The sequence below is a fragment of the Magallana gigas genome, chromosome 5 (genome assembly GCF_963853765.1).
Source record: "Magallana gigas chromosome 5, xbMagGiga1.1, whole genome shotgun sequence".
In the NCBI taxonomy this organism is placed as follows: Eukaryota; Metazoa; Mollusca; class Bivalvia; order Ostreida; family Ostreidae; genus Magallana; species Magallana gigas.
The window spans coordinates 8,453,123-8,466,611 of NC_088857.1; the positions used below are offsets into that span (position 1 = coordinate 8,453,123).

The 13,489-nt window shown below is 32.4% G+C and overlaps 1 protein-coding gene across 1 annotated transcript; it reads left to right on the plus strand.

Moving 5' to 3' along the window:
- Positions 1-8,390: 8,390 nt before the first annotated feature.
- On the plus strand, positions 8,391-12,281 carry LOC105331858 (protein scabrous). Its single transcript, XM_011434226.4, has 6 exons — positions 8,391-8,748; positions 8,980-9,115; positions 10,507-10,631; positions 11,044-11,140; positions 11,337-11,504; positions 12,055-12,281. Exons 1-6 carry the CDS (start codon positions 8,395-8,397, stop codon positions 12,279-12,281), a joined length of 1,107 nt encoding a protein of 368 aa, XP_011432528.3. The 5' UTR covers positions 8,391-8,394.
- The last annotated feature ends 1,208 nt before the right edge of the window (positions 12,282-13,489 follow it).

The following is a 13,489-nucleotide window of genomic DNA, read 5'->3' on the forward strand; positions in this document are numbered from 1 at the left end:
TATTTTGGAAAATTCATTAACGGTAGTTTTTTGGGCTTATGTTTTCATACATTTTTGAAAACCTGTAAGCATGCTATTAAGGAAATGTGTTTTTAGATGCATACAGTGCTGCATATACAAATATTTAAGTTTAATGAGGAATTAACAATTTAATGAAGAGACATACAGATATTGAATAGATATACAGTTGAAATATATTTATCATAAAGCCTTCGGGGTTTATTGGATTTGACCACGACCCGACCGAAATTATCCCCTCACAGTACTCAAAGAATAATTCCTTATTTCTTAAATAAATACGGGTTGGTACTTGATCAAATCTATCATAAAGCAAAACGACTTTTTAAAAACTAAATTAAAGTAATCAAATGGTTGATAAATTAGAACTCATTTAAATTTGATGGAAAATGCCATTTCCGGAATCAAATATGCAGGTCAAGGTAGACTAAAACATAAGTCCAGGTATTACGTCATGAAAGTAGATCCATCTTATGACATGTCTTAGGATACATGTAGTAGTTATTGTATATTTATTATGGGTATTCTGAATTATTTGGACGAAGGGCAGTTACAAAGCACGAGTCTCTGCCCTTCGTCCAAATAATTCAGTATACACTATGGTAAATATTCAATAGTTTTTTGTATCATGCGCCAATTAAAACATCAGTAAGTGTCTTGTGACAAATGTTTGGTGCCTGATTTTTAATTAGACCATTAGTAAGTGTCTTATTAAGAGTACCTGGTGCCTGACCAATAAAAAAGGTTTTGTCAGGTGACCGCGTGCATATTCTCTTTTTCCCGCCAAAATATTCTTCGAAGCAATTTTTGACCGGCTGTGAAAGAGAAAGGATGTCGGGTTGCAGCTTTCCAACAGTGAACACGGGTGCCTTACGAGATTTGGGCCTTTTTTTTTTTAATGATAAGGACTTAATTTTTTCTCAGGCATGTGAAAAAATAGAAATGAACTAGTGTTTTGGAGAAAATAAACTTGAGGAGTGTTACATGGATTTTGAAGCAGAAATGGAGAATTTTATGAATTTTGACATGAGCTTCGACGCAGAGAAGGGCGGGGTTTCTGGCATGGACGTAGACGTGGTGACAAAAAGTGAATATTTTCAAAATTTCGAGGAGTCACGATTTGGTTGTGAAGCTGACAAAGAAGTAATTCAAGCTTTGATAGAGAGTCAAGAAAATCGCATCTCGAAAAAGAAATATCCGTTTTTCATATTATACTCACATATTTGAAATTTGGCGGCGCGAACGAAACGCGCAGTGTCAAAGGGCGGAACTCACTACCACAAATCGAAACCATGGACGCTATGCAGCTGAACTTTTATTTTGAGACGCTTTACTATGAAAGTACGCAGAAAAGACGGTAAAGAATATCCTGCAGAAACCTTTTATTACATTAGCTGTGGTATTTTAAGATATTTATGTGATCGTGAAATAAATGACGAGAACTTTCTCGATGCGGCAGATCCAAGATTTGCAGGTTTCCGTAAAATTTTGGACAGTAAAATGAGGGACGCATTAAGCAGAGAGGTTGGAGATTGTAGCATTTATATGCAAAGCTTTTTTTGAGTTTCTATGGAAATCCAAAACAGACAAAGTTAAAAGGTCTCTTATAACACAAGACTACTTGTCAGGTGGTATGAAAATGGTAGATGTTAGAAGTTTTATTACATCACTTAAATGTACATGGATTAAAAGGTTAACTTGCTCACATAAACCATGGATGGATATTTTCTATGCTCTCAATGGAGATGATATTTTACAGAAATTGTAGATTTTGGAGATAGTTTTGTGTTTGATTGTTTGTTAAAAGAAAATAACGCCTTTTGGAAAGATGTTTTGATTGCTTGGTCATGTTATATGAAATCTTTTACTTACTCTCCGCACTTTAAAAACAAATTTCATAATATTCCAGTGTGGTATAACTCTAAAATAAAAGTTAACAACAAACCAGTTTTTTTTAAATCCTGGTATGAAAAGGGAATAAAGGTTGTGCAAGATTTTTTTGATGATGATTGTAATCTTTTAGACTTTGGAGTTCTTAAAAACACATACAATCTATCTGATAGTTGTGTGATGCAATACAATAGCATTGTTACAGCTATTTCAAAATATTTGAAATCATTGTTAATAGATAGGTCTTCTTTCAAAAGACTTCCTAATCCATATGTACCTTTATTTTTTAAACCTCTCATATCTTCTGAAAAATGCTCAAAAATCTTTTATAATTTCTTGAATAAAAATGAGGCTATTCCAACCTCAATCAGCAAGTGGGAGGCAGAGCTTAGGCCATATGGAGTAGACACAATATCAGTGCAAGATGTTTTTAAAATTTGTTATAAAACCACTAGTGATTCTTCTGCCCAGTGGTTACAATTTCGAATCTTACATAGAATTGTTTCTGTTGGAAAATACCTTAAGAAAATTAACATTAAAACTTCTGATTGTTGTGGTTTTTGTATGGAAAATGTTGAAACAATAATACATGTTTTCATTGCTTGTGATAAAGTACAAACACTCTGGAGTGATTTAAGTCTTCATATATACAGAAAAACCTCTGAAAGAGTTGGTTTCAATGTTTCGAATGTTATTCTCGGTGATCTACCATTGTCAAACAATAACAGGGTTATAAACTTCATAATTCTATATGTTAAACAATATATTTTTATATGCTTAATGCAAAACAAAATGCCAAATTTTCGTGGATTACTCAGTCATTTAAGAATAAAATACCATGTAGAAAAATATGCTGCTATCCAAAATCAAAAGCTGCGCAATTTTGAAAAATTGTGGCTTACATGGAAAAACATTTTAGATTAGTTTATGATATTTTGATTATTACTATTCGTATTATTATTTGTTATTTATTTTTTGGTTTTTTATTTTTTTTTATTTTTTTTATTTTATTATTTTTTTTTTTGGAAGCAAAGTAACCATTTACCACTAATATTGAAAAATGTATGTAATTATACTTGTGTGTGAGTGAGTATGCATGTGTATAAAATTTATAAAAACTGAATTTAATAATGTCAACATTATTATTAGTATGTATGGAACAAAAACAATAAATTATAAAAAAAAAAAAAAAAAAAAAAAAAAGCAGAGAGGTTGGGGGGAAAAGAAAATAAGCTGACCCCATACTTCCCGAATTCAAGCAGTTGTTTGGGAAAAGGGAATATTTGGGATGAACAACGCAGAAGCCCTTCAAAATACCGTGTTCTTTACTGTTGCAAGTTGTTTACGTTGAGAGGGCCTGACGAACGTTATTCTTTGGAATGTAATCAGTTTCTTCTTGGTGAGGATAACCGGGGTAAATTCCCTGAATTCACGGGCAGGTCAACATTCAAGGGAGGACTAGCTCACAAGGAAATACATAACAAACAAATAAGACATTACTACCAGCCCGGTAAGTCACCCCCTTTTTAGCTCACCTGAGCTGAAAGCTCAAGTGAGCTATTTTGATCACGTTTTGTCTGTCGTCTGCTTGTTCGCTGTCAGTCTGTAAATTTTTAACATTTCGAACTTCCTCTCTAAAACTGCTTATAAATTGCAGAAATGAACGACCGATCTTTATTAAAAGCTGAGAAAACCTTGAAACTGTAGAAAAATAGGGGGTGTGCATTTTTAAAATTCTTTTTCTCAAGTACTACTGAGTCAAATTCAACGTAATTTAGCTTAAATATTCCTTATGGAAAGGAAATTATAAATTGCAAAAATTATGGGCTAATTCTGTTTCGAATAATGAGATATTACGAAAATATTAATAAAGGAAAGGCGTGTTTCAATCAGTTTATAGCTTCGGGTTCGGTATTCCATACGAGTAATGGGTAGGCAATGCCAATCGCAACTTCTCGGTCCTTTCCGGCAAGCTCGGAAAAACACCTCGAATGTATTAACATCACCGGATGTTAGAATTTCATACAAAATGGATTCGCTTCCCATTGAAATAAGTTTCGGCTAGACAGCCTCGTGTGTCGCTTTTGTGGTATATTTTAGGGTATATCATTGGCTTTAACGAAGTCTAGGTGAAATCTCAACAGATCGTAAAATGTGTTGTATTTATATCAAATTTTATAAAAAGGGGGGTTGTCATGGACGCTTAGGTAATACATTCGAGGTGTTTTTCCGAGCTTGCCGGAAAGGCCCGAGAAGTTGCGATTGAGGCAGACCCAGACCGGGACAAATTAAAAGCCGGATCAGATCGAGATTTTTCAAATTACGTCGATAATGATATGAATAACCCATGCCATTGAAATTTTCAGGATATGTTGCAGACCGGTATATTTGTATTCGCTGTAAATATTGATAGGCAACAATGCGTATTTTGGAATTTATTGACGATTGTTGATTTTCAATTTGGTAAAATGGGTAGGCAACCCCGTACATCATGCAGGCACCATCTGTGACTGAGTTGTAAAGTACAAAGTAAAAGAAATAGCCAACTTTTATCCATTCTCGTCTACAAGATTTAGATTATAATTAGTAAATTAATATACATACTTTATTATAGCAATTTTCATTAAAAGGTGACGTATTAAGTAACATTGAAGGCTATAATTTCGGAGCCCACGACCCCAGTGGCTGTGCATGTCCTATGTTGAAGTAAGGCGGGTGGTAGCACGATTATTGCTGGACTCCATGTGGTCCGACCATGCATTATAACGATCCCACGTATCAATTTGGATGGGACAATAGCACCGAAACAACTATCAAGCTAACGAGTGTAAAGATGATGGCTAGAAGAGTGTGGAACTTTTACAAAAATAAGCAGAACTTATCGTATGTCGACAGTATGTTTTAGTCAGACCTGGTGGAAAATTATTTAAACCATGGATAACGTGTGTCATATAAAACATTTAAAGTGTTTGTAATCCGAATATTTTAAAATGCTTGTTACTTTGTTGGTTTTCTCAAGTTTAATTATATTCAAGCTTTTTATACCATATTTTGTTCTGTTCTAGAAATTAAAGAACTTGGCTTATTTGATGCGTTTTAGATTCATCGTTGAACATTTTAAAATTGATTGTTTCATTACCGTAACTTGTTCAATACTATAACAATAGCTGACTCATACGGTACTGTATATTTTACATAAATAAATTATAGAATATTTATTAATTAAAAACTATATATATGATTACATGCGAGTTTCACTTACATAGCTGATAAATGGTTCTCGGCTATCTTTATATGGTACTAGAAAAAGTGCAAAGTATTCTATGATTAGTGTAATATAACTTTAAAGAAAGAGGCGATATAAGGAAGCAAACATTTCAACTGTATCTTATTTGGTATACATATTAAGATATTCTGGTACAGTACCTGTATCGGTAAGGTCTTCGTTACTATTCATTATTATTCTTTGTTATCACGATACTTTTTGGGAAGTGTTTTACGATCATAAGATATCATTAAATTTTGTGTTATATTATTTTTCTCGTTAAGATCAGCGCAAAATGTAACATTGCAAAATCTTACGAATATACTTGTAAATCAGGAGATGTATTCTTATTTCTTGGAATCTAAATTGCTTACATTTACAATATTAAGATTAAAAAATAAAATCGTTGTCATTCTTTTCTGGTTCTGGTTATTATTTACAGTTCGTTATGGTTGATGTAATTATGTAAAATGTTATTAAAATTCAAGTCATGATGAGAGGATGAGATGGGCCTATGTTATCCATCCAATCGAATCATAACTGGAATGCTTGGCAATGTTAAGGGTGACTTATTAGCACAACTAGGTTTGATTGCCTGTAAACATCTAATATATAAAATATCAATTTAGATTTGTACTAATATGTAAAAATTAAGCAAAATGAACCACAATCGATGAAGGATGGAGGACGACGATTTCAACGAACGAAGCCCATTCCATGTAAATCAAAGATGCAGAGAATTGCAGTGATTTTTTTTCTAAATTTTTACCTTTGTACTTTTCCACGAAATCATCAAAATTCAACTTAAAAGTCTCAGACGTTTAAGTGAAACAATATTTTTGGTATAAAATATTCATTTCATAATGTACCATTTCGTGACAATCAATCTAAATTGTTGCAGGGAGTTGCATTAAAAGAATTCTCTGAATTTTAGGTAATACGATAGTGTTTTTTCTGTATAAAATATTCAATCATTTCATAATGTAAAATTCCGTGTAAATCAATAAAAAATTGTGTAGGGAATTGCAATAAAAGAGTTCTCTGAATTTTGAGGAAAACACAGTATGATTTTCTGTATAAAATATTCATTTATAATGTACCATTCTAAGTTGATCAATCAAAATTGATACAGGAAATTGCAATTAAAAAAACCCCATAAACAATAAGTAACAGGAAAAATGTGCTTTCTTTATAAAAAAAAATAATTTTAATTGTACCAGTCCGTGTAAATCAATCAAATGATCACATACGATGCAGATAATTGTCATGAAAAAATTCTTGGAATTTTAAATATAAAAATCTTTCCAGTATATTGGAAGACTGTATGTAATTTGGATACAAAAGATTTCCAAACATGGACCATTTTACATTGGTCAGCAGAGGATGCTCGTAGGCACCTGATCCTACCACTATCTTTTTAGAGGTCCGTGCTGCTCTCCTTCGAATTTGTATTTCGTTCTATGGATTTTTGAGATGGTTGACAGTTTTTTATTGTCATTTTTTATATTGACCATTTAACATGTTTTCTTTAGATTTTGTGATTCCCAACATAATTATGAAATATTTTTATATTAAGCAATTTAAAAGCAGTGTTGCAGTTTAATACAGCATAGATTTTACAGTTTGAACGAAGTCAAATTCAATTATGTCAATTTTATACGTACAAAATACCACTGGCAACTAATGAACAAGTATTTGCTTAAAAATTATAAATAGAAAATCTTCAAATTTGTACCAATTACGATACGTTTTAACATGATATAATATTTCAATGACAAACTAGGACATTTTTGATATTTAAAACTTTTTCCTCTTTTCCAAAGGAATTTGTACATGATAAATTACAACAAAAAACAATAATAGAAGGTCTATCAACTTCAAATTCATTGCTAGGCCTAGAAGTTTTAAAATATGTCTCCTGTAAATATGGGCAAAATAATTCGAGTTTCCATATCAGGGGTTAGACATAAGCTAAAATAGCAATCCACAGTTTGCCCGCACAAAACTGAGTATAGTACTACCTTATAGTCAGTATATTTTGGTTCAAAACTTCAGGACTTTACACTATATGGATTTTCTGGCTACTGAACCTTTTGAATTTATAGATATATATATATATATATATATATATATATATATATATATATATATATATATATATATATATATATATATATATATACACCCTCAAACAAATGAACCGACGAACTTTAAGATAACTAGACATTCATGATAATAAACCTTCAGACGATAGCTACGTATACTGGACCGTGACCGCTCCGTTACAACGCAGTATAAAAAAATTACACACTTTGAAAGGATTTTTCAAAATGCGTTTATTTTGAAACCAAGTCAATGCATTTTGAAAAAAAAGTGTGGTTTTTTTTCAAAGTGCGTTGAATATATGTACGTATTGCATAACCATTTCGTAACTTAAAAAAGAAAAGAAAATAACAACACATTCATCCACAATTAATAATTGATAAAGAATACGTAAAACAAAATTTACGTAAAATAATACTTTTTAAAAATATAACTTTTCTCCAGAAATGTAAATAAGAAGAATTCTTTTTCTTCCCTGCCTCCTTAGTCTTTTTCACGAAAATATTTGTCATTCTTCGATTGACAATTTTTTTTACGAATGAATATTGCTCATATTATTACAAAAATTATATAACTTCCATGAATATTGTTCGTCAAGTATGAAAATCTCCTTTGAGACAGAATGTTAATTATTAATTGTGTATGAATGTGTTGTTATTTTCTTTTCTTTTTATATATATTGTAGTTTTTATCTGCTCAACAACATTTACTGAGAGAGAGAGAGAGAGAGAGAGAGAGAGAGAGAGAGAGAACGTTGGGTCGACATAATTTTGTGCAATGTTCATTTTCTCTGTATGTGTTACAAAAAGTATAAAATTAAATGTTATTTCTAAAAATTCAAGAAGCAAACTGTTTGTAGGTTTTCAAAAAATAAATTTACATTTTTAACTCTTGATGAAAGTTTCCGCTGATCAAGCAAGATCGATATCAAGCATGATTATTACTTAAAGAGAAAAAAGTACCATTTATTAAATTTATGCATAAACATGCCTCAGAGTTTTCATCACATCAATAATACATGTTTCTATTAATCAATCAATATTAGCGATTCCGTTGTGAACCCCAATTATGATAAATGTTAGTTCCCCGGGCTACTTTGACTACTATAAAACTGTCGAATGTTGAACAAAAACGTATTAGCTTGTGATACGTGGTTGAAAATGGTGAAGATTCCAAGATTTATGCTGTTGGTCCTATGTTTAAGTATTTATGCTTTTGCCTTCCTCAGCAATACCAAATTTGTTAACAAAGGTTTCGTGAACTACGACATAAACAACCATGTCTTTAAGGAATTTCAGATGTTTGGAGGACGCGAAATGGCGAATTGTTCTCAAGAGTGTATCTTAGAAAACGATTGTACCGGGTTCGAGCTATGCGACGTCGATTCGTCTCAGGTGTGTAGACTTACAAATGACAGTCCAAATCCTAAGCCTTCTCTGGACATTTCTGCTCCCTGTCGGCACTTTATCAAGGTATTTTTCTATGTTGGAACACGATTTATTTTTTAATCTTAGTATTGCTGCCATAATTTATTTGTTTGAGAACCTGAATTCAGTATTATATATCTTTTGAAAATCTCTCAAGTGTTTTGCAATATTAGTGCATGTACTCATATGTTAGTTACTGGTCTATTGTATAATTTCATATTATCTGAATCTAAATTTTACTTTGCAAACAAATACTCAAAATACCATACATTTCAGCTTTCACACGACTTGCACACTTGTGACGGGTTTTCTTCAACTGATGAATGCATCGGAGACATCTCTCAAATATCGGCGACAACCAGCGTAACCTCCGGCGTGACAGTGCAGACAACGACATCCGGGTCATATTCAGGTGATGTACACTGTATTAAACTGTAGTATTACGGTCTTTGGGAACATGGTTTTTCATGTAGGATATCTTTGTGTCATATAATTGTTTTATAATGGTTAAAGTGATCAACGTTCAAGTCAAATACAAATAATTTTGTGCAGATCACCCGTCCTCTTCTAAGAACCAACAATCGCCGTGAACTTTAATGTAGAGATTGTCCGATTTTAATCAAAGTTCAGTGGCGTAGCTTGGTACAAACTATTTGTAAGCAGGGGGTCGGGGGCGGCACCCCCCCCCCCTCCACAGAAGCTGAGCAGTTTTTAATTATTGCGGCAGTAATTTTAATATAGTTCAATTTACTAGATTTAATACCTCAGCCATGATATTGTAACTGTCTGTATCAACAAAAACAAACACATCAACTGATAAAAAAAATCAAGAAAATACATCTAAAAATCAATCAATTTTATTATATGAGGCAACCACTACTGACAAAAAGCATCTTCTCTAGCAAAGGGTGACGATCCTCGTTTTTCTCTATTCACACTATAATCAATCATAGATCGTCGCACTTGGCTAGCGAATATGGACAAAAAGGTAAAAGTAGGACTTTTAACTATAATTTTTTATATTTTTTATTTATAGTTGCAGTATTTCTCAAGCCGAATTTTATACCTGGTATAATTGTATAATTAAGAAATCAGAGTTGTAATTTACGGTGACGGTTATTGCCTGTTTTGCAAATTTATATTACGATGGCAATTTACTTTCTCTTTTGCCAGGCTCAGGGAACCTCCGTTTTTGAGGATATATTTTATTTTCCCCGAAATTGGAGAATATATGATTACCCAAATTGTGTTTTTCTAAAAAAAACCCACATTCTTTACATTTTGACACGCGCTGATCAGTTGATTGTAATGAAATGAACATTTGTTCATTTGTATATATACCATATGTATTTAAATCATGTGGTCTTACAACTCAGTCAGTTTATTACTTGTAAGACATGCGTAAAAACAAGTTCGGGATGATTCAGAAAAATACCGACGCAAACGCAAAAAGTTGTCGAATTTTGCATTGAAAAATAACAATTGAATGTTTTAAACAAAAATTTAATTCAGAAAAAATAATTTGTAAGCATGTTCTTACATTGCTTCAATGTAGCTTCGTTATGACATTAATTATTGAATTTGGTTTTTTTTTTGGCGAATGTGTGTCCATTCTTAGCTTTAATTGACATATAAAGGGTCAACATGTCTTGAATCTATATAGTCAATATATTTCCTTGTAAATATTGATAGTTCGTCAAAATAAACACTCGTCATGTTTTCTCGGGATGAAATTCATCAATGTTTCAACTCGCCGTTATAATTACGTTTACAGTGTAGAGATGTTATACCGTATGTTTGTAGGTTGCTCTCACTGCGACTGTGTCTCTGGCCACACATCGGAGAGTGGAGTTTATGAAATCACCAGTCCAGTAACAAACAACCCCATCCTAGTGGAATGTGTAATGAAGGATGGATACGGATATACGGTAAGAATGACCTCACTGCCAAGCAAAAGGCATTTATGGCATTATGATTTTGATAAAGCTACGAGTGCGTAGTAATTGTCAAACCTTCGGGAAAACCTGCCAGTTTTTCTAGAGTTGGCGTTCTGTACGATACTGTTCGTGAGAATCCCTGATATTTATAGTAAACTGTCAATGAGCATAATACAATCACTTCATTAATGTATTATAATAATTTTGAAAGAACCAAAATTACACGGTGACAAATGAAGTTTGAAGAATACCCAAAAGAGGTTTATCAATGTTTAGAAATGTTTCTTATGTGTGACATTACTATGTGATAGCGTGGAGTGTACTAGTATATGCTTCTTCACACTTTTTTCATATCATAATATAATACATTATGGTTGCCAAACAATCTGTCTTTTCTATGAAGGTAATCCTCCAGCGACACGACGGTTCCGTGGACTTCAACATGACGTTTGCCGAGTATCAGGACGGGTTTGGGTCGCCATTCACAGAAATGTGGCTAGGTAAGTATAAAATAATAAACAAGATGATTTACAAACCCAAGAGGTAACACATGAAAACAATGTCTGGAAATTAGATGCTTTTTTGGAAATGAGAAGAAAAATGCGCACATGTGCACACATACAGGACACCGCCTTCTCTCTCTCTCTCTCTCTCTCTCTCTCTCTCTCTGATTAACACGTTTTCTTTTTATCGCAGGAAACCGTTATTTTAATTATTTGACCTCGTCTTGGAGTTCCCGTCTGTTCATTGAGTTGAAGTACAGTGACGCAAGCTTCCGGTATGTTGATTATTTTGACGTCATCGTATCCAGTGCCTCCAGCCAGTATACACTCAGTCGTGTCTCCTCGATGACGGGAAACGCAAGTACGATTTTTTTTTGGTTGAAGTAATTTTTTTATAACTTATTATTCTTTCATTTCAAAAGACATAAAAACACATTTATATTTTTTAAACCTATTCCATCATTACATCTGAGAGGGATCCGGTTTTAACAAGTGTATTAATGCATATACTAGATGTTACTGTTGTTTGGAGTTACTGTTACAGCAAGCATATTCGATGACGGAGTTGTATAGTAACAATGTAATATTTATTGACAACTCTAATCCACATTCGTCTATTATTACTGAATTAATGTTTTTCTTAGTATTCTTTCATTTAAAAAGACAAAAATACATTTTTTATTTCTCAATTCTATTCCATCATTACATATGGGGGTATCCAGTTTTAATGAGTGTATTCATGCGTATCCCAGATGTCATTGTTCTGTGGAGTTGTAGAAAGCATAATCGATGACTGAGTTGTATAGTAACAATAAACAATTCATAGACAACTTTAATTCATTTCTTGTCTTAATGATTTTTCAAACATATTAATTATACTATTATTTCAAAATAGGTTAAATAAATTTTAGGTGACATGTTACGTTATTATGAGAGCCATCCTTTCGGAGCCCACGACCTTGACCCCAGTGGCTGCGGATGTCCTATGTTGCAGTACGGCGGGTGGTGGGACACTTGTTGTTCCGATACATGTGGTCTGACCATGCCTTATAACGACCCCACCTATCCATTTGGATGGGACTGTACCGCGGAAACAACCATCAAACTAACAAGTGTGAAAATGATGACTACAAGGTGAATACAATGCAAAGAAGTTTGCTGAACTCTTCGTGTGTTATAAGAACCATAAGTGAGACTTGGGAAAATTTTTATTATAAAGAAACTGATGAATAAGTTTTTATCTATCATTTATAAATATGATCTGTCGGCACTGTTTTTTCAAACTATGAAAACTGTAAATTATGAACAGATGTATCTGGTAAAATGGTAAATGCAAAATCATCAGATAATATCCTTTAAAGGCTATGTACAGTACGTATACGTATATTCATTTGTGCATGACTATATATCTTACAGTAATTACTTCGTCTAGTAAACTGCACCAAGCTATATGTAAATTATATGATGTATATAAAATGTATATAAAAATATAAGCATCAGTCTGTAGACATACTTGTATCTGCCTTTGTGTTATTCTGTGATAATATTGTTTTTCAAAAAGTAAAATATCCAAACAATGTGGGAGTCAAGTTGTTTGAGTCGTTTATTAATCTATAAATGTGTATAGAAAACATATTGATTTTGACTTGTGCCCCTCCCCGAAACCTTATTATTTAGTTCTTTTTTAGTAGGTTGACATTCAGATTAGTTGTATTATGGAAAATTTTCTTGTTAAATTACATAAGTTCGGAATTTTATTTTTAACTTTAGAAATGTAGATTTACAAAATCATAAGTGGTAAACGTAATAACTGATATATTTTGAATATTGTTTTGATTTGTTAATGTTTACTTGACAAATAAATCCAAAATATATATTACTTTTTGATGTTTCAAAACATAAATTATCACAAAAAGTTAAAACTCCAGAAATAGGGGTTGGGTGATTCCAACTGAAGTACATGTATCTATGTTGGGTAGCTAAACACAGTTTCGTATAAAATCCAGGAGGTTTTTCTCTGGGAAAAAAGCGTGATTGGTAGGGATTAAATTTTTTTTCAAATTCTCAATTGCATAAAATAGAAGTTTATATTGCGAATACATGAAAAAGTATGTTGAAAAAATTTAAAAATTAATTTTGCGAGATCCTATAATAAAGGGAGGAAACTCCAAAAACATCCGAATTCTAAGAGTGCAGAATTTCATCAATTTTTAGCGGGTAATATAGCTTTTTAAAAAGCTGGCGAATGTACCCTGAAAATACTATAAAACGATGCCTAAGGACTTGCTCTTGAAAATGCACAGAAATTAAAATAGCTGATTTATTTGCATTCTGCCGTTAGAAGAA

Bases quoted from the DNA above. Each gene is read 5' to 3' on its own strand.
- LOC105331858 (XM_011434226.4), top strand. From the start codon at position 8,395: ATGTTGAACAAAAACGTATTAGCTTGTGATACGTGGTTGAAAATGGTG. The intron at 9,116-10,506 runs GTGATGTACACT...GTATGTTTGTAG, and splicing joins GACATCCGGGTCATATTCAG to GTTGCTCTCACTGCGACTGT. The intron at 11,505-12,054 runs GTACGATTTTTT...AATAAATTTTAG, and splicing joins CTCGATGACGGGAAACGCAA to GTGACATGTTACGTTATTAT.